The sequence below is a fragment of the Muntiacus reevesi genome, chromosome 10, assembly GCF_963930625.1.
Source record: "Muntiacus reevesi chromosome 10, mMunRee1.1, whole genome shotgun sequence".
NCBI classification, from domain to species: Eukaryota; Metazoa; Chordata; class Mammalia; order Artiodactyla; family Cervidae; genus Muntiacus; species Muntiacus reevesi.
The window spans coordinates 33,205,084-33,225,464 of record NC_089258.1 but is presented as its reverse complement, the minus strand read 5'-3'; the positions used below and the strand labels follow the sequence as shown (position 1 = coordinate 33,225,464).

General features: G+C 42.9%; 2 protein-coding genes across 6 annotated transcripts in view; one reads left to right on the top strand and one right to left on the bottom strand.

Moving 5' to 3' along the window:
- SLC31A1 (solute carrier family 31 member 1) overlaps positions 1-16,539 on the bottom strand; it is a 33,459-nt gene extending 16,920 nt beyond the window's left edge. Inside the window, exons 1-3 of one of the 3 annotated variants that reach the window (XM_065946773.1) lie at positions 16,415-16,539; positions 14,861-14,946; positions 4,036-4,142 (exon numbers count right to left, since the gene is read on the bottom strand). In XM_065946773.1, the coding sequence (XP_065802845.1) occupies positions 4,036-4,142; positions 14,861-14,940 (187 nt within the window). In that variant the 5' untranslated portion in view covers positions 14,941-14,946; positions 16,415-16,539. Of the gene's footprint in view, positions 1-4,035; positions 4,143-14,860; positions 14,947-15,823; positions 15,962-16,414 lie in introns of those variants that run through there. The other 2 variants (XM_065946772.1, XM_065946774.1) reach the window with 2 other exon arrangements.
- A 235-nt stretch (positions 16,540-16,774) lies between these two features.
- Positions 16,775-20,381, top strand: part of FKBP15 (FKBP prolyl isomerase family member 15) — a 58,190-nt gene continuing 54,583 nt past the window's right edge. For all 3 annotated transcript variants that reach the window (XM_065947640.1, XM_065947639.1, XM_065947638.1), the window contains exon 1: positions 16,775-16,905. In XM_065947640.1, coding sequence (XP_065803712.1) covers positions 16,853-16,905 — 53 coding nt within the window. In that variant the 5' untranslated portion in view covers positions 16,775-16,852. The remainder of the gene's footprint in view (positions 16,906-20,381) is intronic.

Genomic DNA, 20,381 nt, shown 5'->3' with positions numbered 1-20,381 from the left:
CTTTGCTGTCTGGTGTCTTCACTGACATTGTTTCTCTAGTCTGCAAGGCCCATCCTTACAATCTCTAAATGCAACAAATCTTCCTACTCTTGCAAGGTCTAGTTCTAAAACTTCTGACCATTCATACCACAATGTGCCTTTCTTCATGACTCCAACTGAGACTAGGTCTCAGATATCCCGATTTTTTTTTTTAATGCTCTTTCAATCTGTCTGTTTTAGTCACCACCTGATAGAACACTGTTGAGAAAATGTAAGAGAAACAGTTGAATGGAGTGTTTTTCCAAGTCCTCATCTTCATCAACTGCAGACATTTAATAAGTTCCTCTCGGATGCTTAGCCTCCTGACTCAGCTAAGGAGAGAAGTCTGGCTTCAACAAGTAGACCTAGAAAGAGATGAATGTGCCATCTCTTCATCTATCAGCAGACCACCTCAAAATAAAACCTAGTGCCCTGCCTCTCAATTTGTGGGTCGTAGAAATCTCACTAAGAATTGGAAGGGCTTTAGGACTTCCATGGTGGTCCAGTGGGTAAGACTCCACGCTTCCACTGTAGGAGACATGGGTTCAACCCCTGATTGGAGAACTAAGATCCTTGTGCCACACAGCATGCTCCCCCCACCGTCCCCCCAAAGCCTGGAAGGACTTTATAAGTCATCAGATGCAGCTATTCAGTAATAACCAAATTCTGTAACAACTGTTATAACACCCCTCAGGATGTTTCCGTTCCAGAAATATAAGGATGCAAACAATCTTTCCAGCCAAACCAAGCATAGGAAGTGTTTCATAGGAGCCTGCATTTTGCTGTTTTTTGGTGATAGTGTTGATAATAGAACCAGCAGTTCCAGTGAAACCAGTATCCAGATACTATTTGCATGTATTTCTCAAACCGTGATTTGCATTTTAGGTTTTACTCCCACGAACTAATCTGTCTGCAAAGAGACACAGAAGTATCTTCACCTCACCCTTCTCATCATTTATTTTATGTCCACTACCTGGCATTTGGGGCTTCCCAGAAAACTCAGTTGGTAAAGAATTCATCTGCAATGCAGGAGACCCTGGTTCGATTCCTGGGTTGGAAAGAAACACTGGAGAAGGGATAGGCTACCCACTCTAATATTCCTCGGCTTCCCTTGTGGTTCAGCTGGTAAAGAATCCTCCTGCAATGTGGGAGACCTGGGTTCAATCTCTGGGTTGGGAAGATCCCCTGGAGAAGGGAAAGGTTACCAACTCCAGTATTGTGGCCTGGAGAGTTCCATGGACTGTATAGTCCATGGGGACCCAAAGCGTCAGACACGACTGAGTGACTTTCACTTTCACTGGCATTTATTTATGTTTCTGATACAGATTTCCTTCCCAGCCTTACCCCAATCTAATCCTCTTCACACTCAGATATTCCACTGAAAGTCATTCATTCACTCTGCCTGAAAAAATTTAGCACGTTGATAGCTGTAGCTTTTTTGGCTCTGTAGTCCCCATCCCATCTTCTGAATATGTGAAAATACTATCATTATTTGTTCAACATTTATAGTGCACTTAAAATGTGTCAGAAGTAAGTGAAGTGAAAATCGCTTAGTCGGGTCCGACTCTTTGCAACCCCATGGACTATACAGTCCATGGAATTCTCCAGGCCAGAATACTGGAGTGGGTAGCCTTTCCGTTCTCCAGGGGATCTTCCCAACCCAGGGATCGAACTCTGGCTTTCCCCATTGCACGTGGATTCTTTACCAGCTGAGCCACAAGGGAAGCCAGTAGTAGGATAAAGTTAAAATATGGCCCTTGCTGTTTGGAGTGTACAATCTAGTTCATTCTTTAAGGCTAAGTTAAAATGCCACCTCTTCTATGAGGTTTTCCTTGAATTCCTGACAGAAGAAATTGCCTTTTACTGGATATTTTTAGCAATCTTCTCTTATGGAACATTTGACTTACAGTTCCTAAAATACAAGATAAAAAACACCATATACACACAGCAAAGTTCTTAGAGGGCACGTTACTAATTCATACCTCCTTACTGCACTTGGAAGGGCACTGGACAAAATATTCATTCACCCAAAATGTATTTAATTCTTACAAAACCCATATAGGTTTTATATCTACTTACAAGGACCCAGGTGCAAAAGACAAAATTCTTGCCTTTGCAAAACTTACCTTAGAGGAGGAAACTCTCGTTAAACATGTAAAAAAGTAAATGTGTTTAAGTATATAGCTGGAAGTAAACATGGTACTATGCTAGGAGAATAACAGTAAAAGAACTAGCTTAGACGGAGCAGGGGTAGGTAGAAGAGAGAACAGAGAAGCCCTCTTAAGGTAACATTTAAGCAGGCTGAAATTACTGGAGATGGGTAGATGGGAAGAGAATAGCACCCCTGAGGCAAGAAAGGAATCAAGGTCATTCAAGGTCAGTATAAATAGAACACATTGAGTAGAGGAAGAGAAGCCAGTGAGGCTGGAGACAGGCAGAAGGCGTACAGTGAAGAAGGCCTTACAGGTCATTTACAGCAGACTAAATTTTACTCCAAGGGCAACTGGAAGCTATTTAAAGGTAATAAGCAGGGGAGTGATGTGACCAGATTTAGATTTTAATAGAATACTTTGCTGGGTAGAATAACTGGCCTTTATTTGTTCTTACCTAATAATATTTTCTGCTCTAGTTTTCTGTGAGGCATTCACAGATGGAAAAAAACAAATTCCTTACAGAGCCATGGACCATAATCCTTTAATTTCCCCAAATCCAGAAAGACATCTGTTAAAACTTACAAAGGATTAGACGAGCCTTCTAATTTCTGGGTTATTTAATGGTTTTGAGGGGCAAAACTGAAGAATACTCTCCAAGGACTATCTTGGATTGTAAGAGCTTCTAAAGTCACAGGTCAACTTCTGTAGGAGGGAGTTAAGCTTAGAGAATATTGTTAAGAGCATGAGTCAGGTAAGATTCAAATCCTGGCTCTGCTACTTTCTCTCTGAGTATCTTAGTGACATTTCCTACAGAAGTCTCATGAGTCTTTCGACAGGCAGTAGGTGCTATGCAGAGCCTGCTAAAGGGGCTGTGTTCCGACTTCAGTAGCACTTGGCTAACTCCCTCAAATTTGGTAGGTGCTCAGTAAGGTAAAAAATATGATGCAGGTAGACTAAGCTCCCCAGACAGCACCTGCCTAGTGGGTTGTTATTGGATTATACAATCTGTACTAAACATGGAAATCTTCAACCATGATATTTGACAAACCCCACATTTCACTCCACAAAACACTAGCAATAAACCCAGAATTTACGTGATTCCAGTTTTTAATGCTAAGGGCAGTGGAGAATATACTAGACTGAGTCCGAGATCTGGATTCTGCTGCATCCAACTCCATCACTCTGTATTCTTTGGGGATAAAGCGCCAATGCCAGTTTCTCAATTTTGACCTCACTGACATGTGGGGCTGAACAATCCTTTGCTGTATGAGCTGTCCTGTGCACTGTGGGAAGTTTAACAGTACTCCAAGCCTTTACTCACTGACAGAACCACATTCCAGCTGTGACAATCCAAAATATCTCCAGATTTTGCCAAATATCCCCTTGGGGGCAGAATCACGCTGCTGCTTCTTTGAGAACCACTCTTTTTTTTTTTTTTTTTTTTGCCACACCTCATGACATATTGGAATCTTAGTTTTCCAGCCAGGGATCGAACTGATGGCCCCTGCTTTGCAAGGACAGCGTCTTAACCACTGCGCCACTAGGGTAGTCCCTGAGAGCCACTGGTGATCTCCGAGTTTAGGCATCTCATCTGAAACTCAGGGGAATGAGATAACATCTGTCTTCTTTCTTTTCAGGGTTTTTGTATCATTAAAATAAGATAATGAATGGCAAGAAATACTGAGAGAAAAAGACCATGTAACATACATAAAAGCATTACTATTACTCTGTGGGTTATGTTCTCTGAGTGCTCGGTAACAAGGCTGAAGAAAACTACTCACGTCTTGTTCATGGAATGCATAGTAAGGCCTACTTTAGACTATGTGGAGTCTAGTATACCATTTACATGGTACTCAGTAAATACCTGTTGATTGAATGCTTCTAAGTCGGGTCCAATCAATAGGAAACTTTCCTTCCAGCAGGTTCCCAGGTTTTCCTGCTGAGCAAGCACGATGCAGTGTGTTGCTAGACCTAACCGCACGTGAAAGACAGGGCTGGATTACAAGAACGGCTACTTGCTTTTATAGCTGCAAAACAGAGGTACAAGAGGTTAACTGACTAGTCAAGGTCATGTGGCAGTCAGTCTAGTGACAGTCTGCAATTAGAATCCAGATTCTGACCTCAAGTCCAGTGACCATTTTATTACTCATATCATTGGACTTTCACCCAACTCTTGCGTCCCTGTCACTTAACATAAAGGTGTTAGGGACTTCCCTGGTGGCCCAACGCGTAAGACTTCATGCTTTCACTGCAGGGGGCATGAGTCCAATCCCTGGCTAGAAAAACGAAGAACCCCCATGCTGCACAGCTCAGTCAAAAGGAAACAAAACAAAAAACAAAGGTAGCTATTTACTTTCTGCAGCAATTCTGAAAAATTGAGATAAGGAAACAAAGTTGTGGTTTTTAGGGAGCTTGGAAAGAAATACAGACCTATTTCTACCGGGAGGAAGAAAGGAATACTCCCTAAACTCAGAGTAAACCAACATCAAGTTATCTAAGGGCCCTGGCAAGTCTGTAAAGCACATTAAAGGAATTCTCCAGGCAAGATTACTGGAGAGGGTAGCCATTCTCTTCTCCAGAAATCTTCCTGACTCAGGGATTGAACCTGGGTCTCCTGCATTGTAGACAGATTCTTTACACAGGATGAGATGGTTGGATGGCATCACCGACTCAATGGACATGAGTCTGAGCAAGCTCTGGTAGTTGGTGATGGACAGGGAAGCCTGGGGTGCTGCAGTCCAGGGGGTCACAAAGATTTGGACATGACTGAGCGACTGAACTGAACTCAACCACCTAATAATCAAAGAACTTTCTGTGCTAACACTAAATTTAATATAAAATGGCTCACCTTTGGAATTTGACACACTGTGGGAATAGTTCCCAATGTGATTAATGAAATTAAGATTGGCTCCCAGTCGAGCACTCCAGGGCCTGTCCCTAACCATCAGCTCCTGCTTGTCTGAAAATGGGAGTTCAGTTTGAGATCCTGAATAAACCACTAAAAATAAACAACAAAAAACAGGAGGAGGAAGTTGTGGGCAGAAGAGATATTTTCTTTTTCTGTTTTATGGCGGCTCTCCAAGTATGCAAGGAAGTTATACTCAATCTCTAACTGGTAAAACTGTACCTGCTGGTTGTGGGCCCTGAATTACTCAATATCTCTGGCCTCAGCTCTAAAATCAAGTAATAAAAGTAGCCTACCTCATAGGGATTGTTATGAAGAGCTCACTGAGGCAGAAGCATACTTAGTTTCCATGAAGACAGCAATGAGAACAGCACCTATCTTGTGACAGTGTGCACTTAAACATGAACTTAGCGCAGTGCCTAAACACAGTAAGCCCTCGATAAATAGTTATTATTGTTACATCTTAATCTACTGTTCTTTCTAAATTTGGCATAGGTATAATCCCCTCCAATCCTTTGATTGTCCCTCGATCATTTCCCACTTGGGTTCCCAGGTGGCTCGGGGGTAAAGAATCTGCCTGCAATGCAGGAGATGCAGGAGACTCGGGTTTGACCCCTGGGTCGGGAAGATCCCCCGGCGGAGGGCATGGCAACTCACTCAAGTATTCTTGCCTGGGAAATCCCCTGGACAGAGAAGCCTGGCGGGCTATGGTCCATTGGGTCGCAAAAGGGTCAGACACGACTGAGCACGCACAGGAGCACGCACGCATAGCTACTCCATGGCTAACTTTTCTTTCTGACCTTTGTCATTCTCACTGTGGGAGTGTTCAGGGTGTGCAGTGAGCCCTATCCACTGCACTTCACAGGGAAGGATGTTCTTCACCCATGTTGAATCAGGTGGTCAGTCATTTGCTTCAATTTGATTCCAATCTGCATTAATAGTCTTTGAAATGTCTCCAAGTTTCAGGCTTCTTTAATCTCTATTTTCTAATGATAAAAGATAATTTTTTAATGGGTAGTTTCCCTGCCGCCAAGAAAGTCTCCAACTCTAGTGGGGTGTCCTGCAATTCAACTCAATTCCGACACTATCTTTTCAGAGATAGCATCAGATTATGCAGATTAGAAAGTCCGACAAGACTGCCCTTCACTTCAGATGTCAATTGCACGCCTGTGTTTGTGATCCACTGGCTACAAGTCAGAAGCTCCCACAATCTCTTCTCGAGTTCTATAAACTTTGCTTGAGTGGTTCATGGGTGCTTAAGTCGCTTCAGTTGTGTCCGACTCTTTGAAACCCCAAGGACTGTAGCCCACCAGGATCCTCTGTCCATGGGATTCTTCAGGCAAGAATACGGGAGTAGGTTGCCTTTTTCTCCTCCAGGGGATCTTCCCGACCTAGCGATCAAACCCGTGTCTCTTAGGTCTCCTGCATCGGCAGGCAGGTTCTTTACCACTAGCGTCACATGGTTCACAGAACTAAGGAAATGCATTTACTCATTAGATTGCTGATTGATTTATCACAAAGTATATTAAAGCAGACAAGTCAACAGCCAGATGAAGAGATATATAGGATGAAGTTCTGAACAAAGGAACTTCTCTCTTTGTAAGTTGGGGCTGGCATGGTGGTACATGTTAGCGTTCTGGTTTCCCAACCTGGAAGCTCTTAGAATCCTGTCCATTTGGGGTTTTTTGGAGGCTTCATTAAATAGGCATGATTGATTCCACCATTGGCCATGGGTGATTAAACGCAATCTTCAGCCCCTTTCTCCTACCAGGAAGTTAGAGGCCAAAAGTTCCAATCTTCTAGTCACTGTGGTTGGTTTCACAGGCAACTAGTCCCCATCCTTAGAGAAGTTACCTTATTAATCTAACAAAAGACACCTTGATAACTCTGTGCTAAGTTGCTTCAGCTGTGTCTGACTCTTTGAGACACCATGGCCTGTACACTGCCAGGCTCCTCTGTCCATGGAATTCTCTAGGCAAGAATACTGGAGTGGGTTGCCATTTCCTTCTCCAGGGCATCTTCCTGACTCAGGGATCGAACCCACGTCGCTTGTCTCCTGAACTGGCAGGTAGGTTCTCTACCACTAGTGCTACCAGCGAAACCCAACTCTAGCCACTTAGGAAATTCCAAGGGTTTTAGCTCTGAGCCAGAAATGGGATGAAGATCAAATATTTATTGTAAATCATGACAACATACCTTCTCTTGTTTGTATATTTCTAAAGACGTTTCATTAGGATTGTGAGAAGGAAAAAAGACTGCTCAAAGTGCAACCTTGAAATGTAAATATATACATTATAAGATGTTTTTGCGCATCTTATATTTTCTACATTCTAAGTTTTTTAAGAATAGGTAAGAGGTAATTAACTCTACCCCTTAATTCTAAGCTATAACACAGCACCATACACCTTGGTATTTTTGAAGCCATAATAAACGAAACTCTTTTCATGGTTAGTTTCTAGAAAGTTCGTGGGCGTTTTACAAGTTGTCCAAATCACAGGCAGAAAGAAGTCTAGTGAGGCATCTCATTGGCACTCCCTAGCAGTAACTTTCCTTGGGAATCTGGAATTAAAAAAAGCTTATATTTGAAAAGACGGGACACATCTGGGTAACTTACATGCTAGGCCCCATAGTCCTCTCATCTTACTACAGTCCATAAGTAAGCCTAGTCATCTTCTATCCCACAGGGATCATCAGAGCTATGCCACAGAGAATTTATGAGTACTTAAAGCATGGCCCATAGATAGGTTTCTCTATTCTAAAACCATAGGTTGACAGAGTTTGTGTTCATCTAATATTCATGTTTATTTTTATGATTATATACACATAAAATGAGATCTGCGGGAATAAAAAATACATGTTTATTTTGAGTTGAAGACTCAAAATAAGTAGGTTATTCCTACTGAATATGTCTAAATCAGGCTTTCCTGGTGGCTTAGACAGGAAAGAAACTGCCTGCAATGCAGGAGACTCAGGTTTGATCTGTGGGTGGGGAAGATCCCCTGGAGAAGGGAATGGCTAACTACTCCAGTATTCTTGCCTAGAGAATTCCATGGACAGAGGAATCTGGCAGGCTACAGTCCATGAGGTTACAAAGAGTCGGACATGACTAAGTGACTAACACTTTCACTTTCTCAAGTCTAAATCCATAATCACCACTTGTGTGAAACTTAATAAATAAGGCTCCAAATTTTTAACTGTAGCACAAACAGTAGCACCCGGAGCCAGAAGGATTGTGTGTGTGTGTTAGCTGCTAAGTCTAAGTTAGTTGCCCAACTCTTTGTGACCACGTGGACTGTAGCCTGCCAGGCTCTATCCATGGGATTTCCCAGGCAAGAACACTGGAGTGGGTTACCATTCCCTTCCCTAGGGGATCTTCCCCACCCAGGAATCAAACCCAGGTCTCCTGCATTGTAGGCAGATTCTTTACTGTCTGAGCCAGCAGGGAAGCCTGATGTGTGTGTGTACCTTTCCTTAAACATACACAGACACAAACTCCTCTCCAGGATAATTTACATGGTCTTTTGTCTCTTCCTGAATTATATCATGTATGCATTCTGGTGGGCTTGAGGGTGTGTCACACTGTGCAGGTAAAACGAAGATGTCACCTTGAGAGGGTAGCAAAGTTGAAGCTAGATTAGATGACTTTGACATCTACCCAAACTCCAGTCAGGAAGTATTTACTAAGTACCCTCTCAGTTCAGTTCAGTCGCTCAGTCGTGTCCGACTCTTTGTGACCCCATGGATTGCAGCACGCCAGGCTTCCCTGTCCATCACTAACTCTTGGAGCTTGCTCAAACTCATGTCCATTGAGTCGGTGATGCCATCCAACCATCTCATCCTCTGTTGTCCCCTTCTCCTCCTGCCCCAGGGGTTATAGGAAATTTGGCAATGAGGAGGATGGAGGCTCTAGCCGAAACCTGCTATTTACAGAGCAGATTTTGCAAATGGCTTAAGACACCTAGAGAAAGAAGGACGGAGGTGTGGAAGGGAGGGAAGAAAGGTGAGTGGGTTTGGTCAAGAAGGTAGGAGGGGATGATTTAATTCTGGTCTGCTTTGAGGTCTCTAGCTCCTCTAAAAGGCAAGAGATTCTTATGGTATCACCCATTTTACAAAGTTATAACTCATCCCCAATCAGTGGAAAAAGAAAAAAAAAGAAAAAGAAAACCTGGGAAGCCAGTAAAAGAAACACATATAAACAGACAGATATTAGGTTCTCTTATCTTTTTTTTTCACTTTCAGTCCATACATGGACTGTAAAAAACAACTAATCTACATGGCAACTACTGGTAAAGTAGCTAGGAGACAGTCCCCTTTTGTCCTTAGCTTAGAATATTCCTTTTACAATGTAATAATACCCTGAGTAATACTTCACTGAATAACACTAGAAAAAGGATTGTGATGTGGTGACTTTTGGCAAGTACTCGGTTCAACATCATTTTGATGAGACTGCTTATACTTGGCCCTTACTTAAATCAAGATATTTTTAAGGAAATGATACCTTCTTATCTCTCTGTTCATTTACAATTTCACTTCTAAATATCTATTCTACAGATAAACTGACACATGTGATATGTTATATGAACAAAATCATTTGTTGCAGGGCTATCATTAACACCAAAAATATTGAAAAAACAAGCTAAACATTCATTGATAGGGCACTGATGAAGTAAATTATTTCCATAGAATGGACTGCTTTGTAGCCATAAACAATGAAGCAGCTCTTACGACAGAGGATGAGATGGTTGGATGGCATCAACGACTCAATGGACATGAGTTTGAGTAGGCTCTGGGAGTTGGTGATGGACAGGGAAGCCAGGCATGCTGCAGTCCATGGGGTCGCAAAGAATTGGACACAACTGAGCAACTGAACTGAATTGATACTAACTCCCACAGGGCATGCAGAATCTTATTCCCCAGCCAGGGATTGAACCTGTACCCCCTGCAGTGGAAGTGCAGAAGTATGGTAGCCTGGAGTCTTTACCACTGGACAGTCAGGAAAGTCCCAGTGATGCTAATATACTCTTTGGTAACATCTGCTTCTCGATCCAGCTTCTGTAACACTGGGCTAGCTATTTTCCCCAACCCCCACGATTTCTCCAGACAGTTTGCTGGGAAGCAGCAGCAGGAGGGGTTTCTAAGCTTTACATATCCTGTTTTAGTGACAAATAATATAGAAGATCTTGTTTCTCTTGCCCACTCTCACTGTTCTCTACAAAGAAGATCAAGTATACAAGTACATTCTTCACAAAAGCCTTTAGAAAAGCTTTTATTTGCCTGGTCCAAATAGGACAACTCAAATTTGATATGTCAAACAAACAAACTGAAAAGGTCTTTTAGTTATGCAATGATAGAAGGGTCTAAGTCCAATGGGGAGTGGATCTCCAGTTACTATACTCCACTCCTCTGATACCTTTTGTTGTTGGCTAAGCCACATCCTGGAATAAAGCACTCAGGAGATGCACCCTTTCAAACTCCTCTTATAGGACCCTTTTGTAGTCTTGATGCATTTCCACCATGCTAACCATGAATGCTTAAGTATGATTTATGTTAAGATCTCACTGTTTTATGAAAAGTGTGAGAACAGTGGGGACAGCCCTGGATTAGGCAGCAGAGGCTCTCAGCTATAGACATTAGTTTGCCATGTATCAGCTATATTAAGCAAACCACCTGAACTCAACATGCACTAGTTCCCTGATTGCAAAATGGATATAAAAATACACACCCTACCCATCTCATGGGTAGGATCCTCACCTAAGGATCAAGTAAGTCAAAATACCTCCTAATTCTAAGGTATCATAAATATGAGATATTATTAATGATAGCTTGCTTTCTCATTAGAGGACAAAATTAATCTCTGAAAGGAGACGTCCGAGTCACACACAGGGCTCACCTTCATCTCACTGAAAACATACAGACTTGGGACTTCCCTGGTGGTTAAGAATTTGCCTGCTGATGCAAGGACAGGGGTTCTAGGAATCAGAAGACCTGGATTCAATATCTGACTCTTGGGGCTTATTACCTGTCTGACCTGAGAAACTCAGTCTCTTCATTCATTCATTTGTTCTTAAATTTTTTGTTCATTCATTCAAATTTAATTGTGCACCTGTTGAGTGAAGGTACTATGATGAAACCCTATCCTCAAGAAGCTCAGTCTGATGGAGAAGGGATACAGTAGGAGAGGTACTAAGATGTAGGTGATGCACAGGGTGATAGGACCTGATAAACAGCCATCAGAAGAGGTAGGAGAGAGGAATGAGCACCTGTGGGGACACAGTTAGCAGCATTCCTCTTCTTTCATTTCATGAACTGAACAAATACATTCTAGATGCTCTAAACTGCTCAAAATTACATAAAGACTCTGTATAGTTCTATAATAACTCTACTACCTATTTAGGGAAAGACTCAAACTGGCTGAAAAAAATAAGGTCTGCTAACATTTTACTGGTTGCTAGAGTTTTGCTCTCTTCACGTGATCCCCCCAAATCATTTCTCTTACTTACTTCCGTCATGCAGGTTTCCATCTCATTATGCTGCATTGCACAATGTCCTCAGCCTACAAAAGCAGGTTGTATACAAAAACCTAGGTCCTTTGTGCAAAGGAAAAGAGGTAGGGTGGGCCCTTCTCAACCCTTTCCTTCTCTGCAGGGCTTTGTATTCCTAAGGATGGGCCCCTCCTCTGCTGGGGATGTTACCTAAATCATGAAATGATATTACTCAAAGCAATGGAAACTTCAAAAGCACTTCCTTCCCAGTGCCTACTCTAAGATTTCTCTTGGCATAAACTGCTTGTTTTAATAGGATTAAGAGTCAGACCCTTGCTGACTTCTTATACCTAGTCACAAACTACAGAGAAGATTTTTTTCGATGGCTTTAGTATGCTAAAACCTGTATGTGGGAGTACAGGCATCAGCCAGCAACCTGCCTCCTCTCTTCCCCCCCTTTCCAGTCATGCCTGGCTTGCCAACTTTAAATGGCAGAGTTATCTGGGTGCTGCCTGGTTACTGACTTATCTGACATATTCCACTAGTTGAAGTCATCTTGTCGCTATAAACACTTGCTTTTTCAGTGAGAAATGTGTCATCTTTTTCTCTTTTGCAGCAAGTCTGGTGAGGAAGGCAAAAAGAAGAATCAACAGCAGAGGCAAACTGTAGCAAGGAGAGGAACAGGGCTTAAGAAACAGATTCTTAGGCGTACGGTATAAATTGTTACCTTTAGAGAAGCCATTTAATTTTATTCACATTCAGTCTAGAACATTTATTTTTCTCAATTCAAAATTGAGATTATAATCCAAAGAAGAACGGGATTGAAGTTTTTAACAGATGAATACTAGTGCCCTAAGTAATGTTTACCATACCATATTGCACTCAGTCCTCACATCAACTCCACATCTTAAACCATTTGCATTTTTAAAAATATGATCCATGTCATTTAGAATAAAAAATTCTATTTCCTACTGGGCTAAGTATAAGTTTGGCCTTCAATGTATTTGACAAATATGGTCCTGGTGTCTTTTTCTATTTTAATCCACTATTTCCCTGTATATACTATGGTCTTAACTCTCAGCAAACTATTGCACAGAACTCTCTTAATCAATTTAACTAATGACACATGAGCTAGGCTATTCTCCAGTATCAAGGGAGCAACACTTTAGCTGTTTCTCTCAGTGAGACTATGTGTTGATTGACGGGATCAGCTGTGTTTATTCACAAGCCCATGTACCGCAATTGTGTTTATTATCCTAAATATATAATTTAATAAAATATGAGGTAAAGCAATGAAGTAAAAAGGAGAAGAGGAAAACAGGAGCAGCAGCTATTACTAACTGAGTACTTACTACCTGCCAGGCACTGTTCTAAGTGCTTTAGGTTATATGAGAATGACCTCATATAATGTCACCAGAACCCTAGGAACTAGATACTATTATTGTCTCTATTTTACAAAGGAGGCACATTGAGCTATGTACCCAAGGCCTACACAACTCATAAGTGGCAAAACAATTTGGCTCCAGAGCTTAAGAATTTAACTTCTATGCTATACAGACTCTCAATAAGTTGTCTATGAAAACCGAGCTGAAAGTTAAGACAAGACTAGGTAAAGATGAGTCACACAGATACTCACAATTATACTCCACTCTACCTTGTATGTGAAAGTAGCCATAGATAATACATAAACAAGTGAGCATGGCTGTGTTCCAATAAAACTTTATTACAGAAACAGGTAGCGGGCCAGGACAAGATATAGCCCTTACACTGTAGTTTGCAGATCCTTGAGACCCACATTCCAAGAAAAGACTCCTGTTAAAAAAATGGCAAAAATATGTTTATGTTTTAAGATAAAATATAAAATGCTTAAGGCCTACGGGTAACTAATATCTGTATCATCCCCTGCTTTAATTTACTTTTGTTTCAGCTAGCCATTATTAGCCCTAATTGCATCAGATAAGAGTGCAACTCTTGTCTTAAACTTGGAAAGCCTTGCCTCCTCACTTCCATTTGGAATCCCAATCCCAAACCTACATTCAATTCATAATCCTAACACCACACTTAAGATCTAACTTGGTTATAATTTTAAACTATTAGTTTTAAAATCATTCACCAGAACAGATTAATATAGGTGTACCTGTATATAAACACTATCATCTCTGTAGCAAAACTGTTAATAATTCTAAAGGAATTGTTAAAATTTATGCTTTCTGATTAATCTTCAGGGGTGTCAATACATTTCACAAATACATCTAAAAGTTATATACTTAAGCAAAACAAACAAAAACGCTTTATTCAAACTTGAGACGAGGTAGTGCCTATTTATCTCTGTATCCCCAGAGGTGCTATTTCATAGACGTCTGGTAGTGTTTAGGGAGCCTGGCCCAAGCTCAGAAAGAGTTAGAAGGGCCGGGACGGGAATTCTGGTTTCCTAATTCCTAGTCCACTATTCTACTTCAGGAAGACAGTGGCTTTTTTAGGTGCACTCAATCCTGCAGTCCAAAGCCTGGAAGACCGGGCTTCCCCGGTGGTCTAGTGGTTAAGAATCTGCCTGCCAATGCAGGGGACATGGGTTCGATCCCTGGTCTGGGAAGATCCCACATGCCACAGAGCAACTAAGCCCATGTACCTACTGAGCCCGCACTGTAGAGCCCATGAGGCCCAGCTACTGAACCCCACACACCTAGAGCCCACGCTTTGAAACAAGAGAAGCCCTTGTTCTCCGCACCTAGAGAAAGCCTGTGTGTAGCAATGAAGACTCAGGACAACCAAAAACAAAAAAAAGTAAATAAATAAAATCTTAAAAAAAAAAAAAAAAAGCCTGGAAGACTGAGGAAGCCTCACCACTGTCCTCTCCTTTCTCCCATTGCCAATCAGAACCAGCAGCTGTGTCCTACAAGGGCAAACTGGGGATGCATATTTGTGGTGTCTCTATCACTAAAAAGGCTGATCCACGATCCAGATTTTAAAGATTCTTGCCTATCTAGAAAGGCAACTTAAACACCATGGATATTCATGTTCACCTAAAACTTATCACAACATTGTTAATCAGCTATATCCCAATACAAAATTAAAAGGTTTAAAAAAAAAATGCTTTGCTGAAAAAACACTCCCAACTCAAGAACACAAGATAAGTGCTCACTGGTCTCCTTTAGCATTTTTAAAAAGCACTATTCAGATGCTGCAGGGATGGAATGACAAGAAACAGTCCTAGGGAGAGTGGGGAGAAAGAGCTGTAACTTATGTAGATTATTCTTCCCCTGCGCCCAGAGTAGCCAAGCTCACATTCTAAAGACAGTTACCACAAAAGATTCCAGTTCCAGTGCTTAGACTCCAGTTGCATCATTGCTTTAACACTGTCAGCCTTCACGGCTTTAACCATCTTAATCTGTAAAATAAACACAGGAAGTAGACAACAGTCCTGTCCCTCCATTTAACAGAGGAATACTTTAAGAACAAAAATTAGACCTACATATATTTCTAGCTATCCCATTCCTCTTTTTCCCCCTCCCCTAAAGCTTTAAACAACATTAAAGTCATCTTCAATTGACGAAAGCGACTAAGCTACCCAGACCGTTCACAGCTAGTACAGCACTTTTATCTTTTTGGAAGCTACTTATACAAGGCAAGAGCCATTGCTGGGCGCTCTGGGTCACATGGGACAAAAAAAAGGCTAAGAGAGTAAATTAAAGAATCAGGAAACAAGGCTGAATTATAGTACTCAGTCTAACAAAGAGTAAATGAGAACCCATTACAGGCAAGAGGGCATAGTGCTCTGCAACACAGGAGACACCAAGATGAATAAAACTGTCACCATCCTTGAGGAAAGGCACACAAACTACAATAAAAAGCAGAACAAGCTAAGTGCTAAGAGGCATTAAATCTCTGGGAAGGAGTTACCAACCACTTCACTTCATAGTTCATAGTTCATGCTAACAGATTAAAACTTTCAGGTAAGGGTGATTGAGATCTGTGTAAAAAAGCAAAGGTGGGCCATGATCTGCTTATCCACACCTCCTTCGGCTAAGTTAGGCCTACCCAGAAATTGTTCCAAAAATGACACCAGGTTAACTAAAGAAATGCTTGTATCAGAAAGAGAGGGTGCAAACTGGAGAGAAGTCAACAACAAATGATGTTGACTTAGGTTTGTGGCAAGAAGATTAAGCAAAACCCAGGCCAAGGTTGGGGCCAGGGATTTTCAGCTTCGGAAGTTTCCTCCTCTCCATCACCCGCCCCCAGAACATCCCAGCTCTCCTGCTCCTCACCTGCGTAGGTGGACACTCGGGAAGGAACTTCTCTCCAGAGGTAAGCCCACTCTGTGAGAGTACACAGTACTTAAGGGTTGATAACATTCTTGTTGACCACGCAGCTCCCTAAGTCCCTAATCAAGAAACCAGGGATCCGGCCCCGGTCAGCCCTTTACTCTGTGTGACCTCGGACTAGTCATCCAAGTGCTGAGTTGCTGTCTTTCCATACTCGTGAAGTCTGGGATTACGAGGAGACTGGGGTTGAACTGGATGACCTCTGAGGTCTTAAAGCTTCTTGACCAGCCAGTACACTGAAGCACTGGACAAACAGTTCGTTGAACAAATAGCGAGGGCGGCCACAGGGAACAAGCGCCAGGGGGAATCAGACTCGTTTTACAGATAGGGAAACGGAGGCACGCAACACCCTGACCCAAGGTCACTCCAGTTATGTCCCAAGGGGGCTGGGCCGAAAGCTCAGGTCTCCAGACCTCCGGTCCCGGGCCCTTTCTCCTTTCGCGGAGCAGAGAAGAGTGGCGTGGAGGTCCCTGTCCCGGAGAAGAAAGGGCTGTGTTCGTGCCCGGGTCGCGAGAGGGGCAGAAGAGGCCTTACCTTTCCAGATCGAGTCCCGCCACCGGGGCCCCTCTCCCTCAGGTCCTCAATCCGTCACGCCTCCAGGACTCTTCAGAAGCCCCTCCACTTCTGACCCTCGCGACGTGTCCGAGACCGCCACCGAAGCGTCGATTCCCGCCCCTACCCCGCCCCCTGACTCGCTGGCCAATCGCCGCCCAGAGTTTCGGAGCGCCTGCGGTTCTCACCGCCTCTGAGGGCTGGAGAAACCTACGTCTCTCATCAGGCCTCGCCCGCCAGGTCCTCTTATTTGCCTTTGCTCCACCTTCTCCAGAGCCTAGTCTCCTCCCGGCCCAATAACCATGCGGGAGTTCGTCTTGCCGGAAAGCAGCGCGCCGCCACGGCATTTTACGACGCCGGCGTTGAAAGTCTCTGAAAACGCTCCGACTTCCTCCCCGAAGCGGGGCGAAAGGCGGCGCGATGTTCGGTGCGAGCGACGAAGACGATACCGACTTCCTCTCGCCTAGCGGCGGGTGAGTGCAGAAGCGTGGGGCAAGAGGGCGTGGCTGGGAGCCTGGCAGAGCGGTCGGAGGGGCTCGCTGTCTTTTCAGACCTCTTCCCAACTTCCGGGTCCAGAGACCCTTGCCACATTCCAGTGCTCTACAGGTTCCAGAATCTGGGCAGAACTGAAACTGTGCTGAGTCTGTCCACCCGGATTCTGGACCTGACATCTCCCCTAAAGCGCAGTATGACCATAGGGTTGGAACTTTTGCTTTCCGGGTCACAGTTTCTCCTTCTGTGAAATGGGTATGATTGTTGATAAAAATACCTAAGAATTTTTATGAGTCCACCGGTGCCGATATGAGACTTTCTCTGCTCCGTGGACAAGACGTTGACCCTTCAGGATTGGCTCTGGTGGGTCAGCTTCAGCATCCTTCAAGGCCTAGCTCGGATGTCACCTTTTCGGTGGTTTCCTTTCTCCCACGGCCCCAGGCAGAATAAATTGCTTTCTTTTTCTTATCCCCACATCTAGGTGTGTTTACCTTTCTCTTTGCACACCGAACCTACTAGATTATAAGCCCTAATAGGACATGGACTGTTCAGTCTGTCCCTGTTGTCCAGCGCTCAGCACAGTACCTGGCACATAGTGACTGCTCTAGGGGGTGCCTACTGAGTGAATTATAACTGTAAAATTGCTCTCTAAAGCTTAGAGCCCATGTAAGAAACTGCAGTATACACCAGTCTGGGATACAGGTCTTCAAGAGGCAGGACCTTGTCTCTTCCAGAAATCATTTTAACCTTTTCCCTTGTGATGTGTCGGTAGACAGCTTGACTGCCTTCAGACTTGTGAACTGCCAAATTCTGATGTTTGCAGAGCCTTTCTTTGAACATCTGTTTAACCAGTTCTGGCCTGGAGAATTCCATGGACTGTATAGAGTCGGCGCAGAGTCCGCGGGGACAGAGAGGCTTTCACTTTCTCTGAGCATCTGTTTAACCAATTTAAGAAGGTACCGAAGAGTGATGAAAACACCAGTATACAATCCTACAATCCTTATTCTACTAAATACTTGAAAGTGAAAGTGAAGTCGCTCAGTTGTTTCCGACTCTTTGCGACCCCGTGGACTGTAGCCTACCAGGCTCCTCCATCCATAGGATTCTCCAGGCAAGAATAGTGGAGTGGGTTGCCAGGGGATCTTCCCAGCCCAGGGATCGAACCCGCGCCTCCCGCACTGGGGGCAGAAGCTTGAACCTGTGAGCCACCGAATGCTTAGAGGTTACAGAGATGATTAAGCTTCTCTGTGTGCCCTCAGATTGCTTCTAGTCCTGGTGGAGAGTTCAGTACATAATTGACATAAAATGGCACTGGCTCTGTTTTGCTCTTAAATAGGATCTTTTGACTTACACAGTGACTAGTTCTATATTTCGTTCTCACTGAGCTCTGTTTTCATTCTCACTGCCCTGTTCCACCCCTGCCCTCACTTTGGATGGCCTGCATCCACTTAGTTTCATCTTGAGTTCTTTCGGTTGCTCAGTTAAGTTAAGCAATCTTTGGTTCCTTTTTTTCCTACTCCACCCAAAGCATTCGCCAATATTTCCACACATCCAGCCTGCTGCTGTTGATTGTGTAGTCAGCCATTTGGATGAATGTTTTTTTCTTAACAACCTGTTTTTTAAATGGCTGTACCTTTTGAAAGTTTATGAAGTATGCTTTAGATTCACATTCTTCACTAGGTGAAAGTGGTGGAGGGAAGCTTAAATGAATGTTAGGGTTCCCAACTTTTTTTTTAATTTAATTTTTATTTTATATTGGGGTATAGTTGATTGGTAATGTTCAGATTCTTCTCCCATATAGGTTATTAAATTAGAATATTGAGTAGAGTTTAGGGCTTCCAACTTCGGTGCAGCAAACACTGTTGACTGAAAATTCCTGGATAGATAATGATAGTCATGTGCTCTTCCCCAGGTTCCTGGCCGAGATAAGTTCTTGATGGCTCAGCTATGCCGCTTTCCTGTGCAGGCTTTTCAAGGACTTGAGAAGCTAGTTGTAGGCATGAGACTCTGTCCCTAAACACAGACAACAGCTAATTGAATGAAAAAAGGCTTAGTAAACAAAGGTATACAGAGAACTTTTAAGTTTAAGGTTGAGAATACAGAAAGTTTCACCAGCATTTCCTGATTCAGCTATTCCTATTCTGGTTCCCTGTAAGGAAGTAGAACATATGACAGTGAGCACTGCGACTGCTTTTCAGTTCCTCTTGTGTATTACTTATAATTTGTAAGTATTATCCACGAAAAAAGATGCACAACTTGAGAGCTGTGAGTTAAGTTTCATTTGGGGCAAAATGAGGACTGCACCTCAGATAGCTCTGAGAGACTGCTCAAAAGAGGCATTCAGGGAAGGTCAACATAGAAGATTTTGGTGAAGGGGGAGTTCAGTGCAATCAAGCTTACTTTACAAGAGGTTTTCTGATAGTTGAAAGGATCTGATGTCATCATGAAGGGATTTAGTGCTTTTCTAGATATGAAGAGATGATGAGATTGGGATCATGAAATCAGTTACTGAAAATACCCAACTATCTAAAGACCTGTCTCACCAGATATCCTAGAGCACAGAGTGCCTCGTTCTACCCTGAACTCCCTCAGGGGCGGTTGAAGGTTGACAGCTGTGGCAGCACAGGGCTCAGTCTCCACAGAGGCAGTGACAAATGCCCTTGTTGTTGACTCTGGCAATACTCTTGGCAAGAGCCAGTTTGTAGTTGACAGTATCTTGACTTCCCTGTAGCTCAAACGGTAAAGAATCTGCCTGCAATGAAGGAGATCAGGGTTCAATCCGTGGGTTGGGAAGACCCTCTGGAGAAGGGAATGGCAATCCACTCCAGTATTCTTGCTTAGAGAATCCCATGGACAGAGAAGCCTGGCAGGCTACAGTCCATGAGGTTGCAGAGAGTCACATGCATGCGTGACTTAAATGTGTGATTTACTTGATTCTATTTAAGATAGTCAAGCCTAAAAGAAGTGGGGTGCCTAGGATGGCTGTCTAGATGATGAATAATTTGTGTTCCAATTTTTCAGTCCTCTTGATCCACAGTTAACCTAGAAGAAGTAAAGTAATAATCAGGAGGCTTTTTTTTTGGTCTTGGCCCTTTCTCCACTATGAGACTGAAATGAAGAAATATGTGAATGTCTACCAGGTGTATGGTACTTGGCTTCACCTGACAAAGATAGGAATAAAGCACAGTTCTTGCCTCTAGAAAACTTCCAGTTTAGTAATGGAATGAAACAATCCAGTAATAATAATCAGAAAGCATTTTTAGGGGGCCAGTAATATATATACTTGTATTTTAGATTATGTAAAAGTTATATGTAGGCAAATCTGATTAGCATAGTAATGATAAATCCCCATTGTAGAGGTAGAAAAAGGAAATTTAGAACTGATCATGAGAAAGCATTTTCAAGTTTTATAAAAGATATGGAAAAGCCTGGATTCTGAGGTCGATTCTGCCCCCAG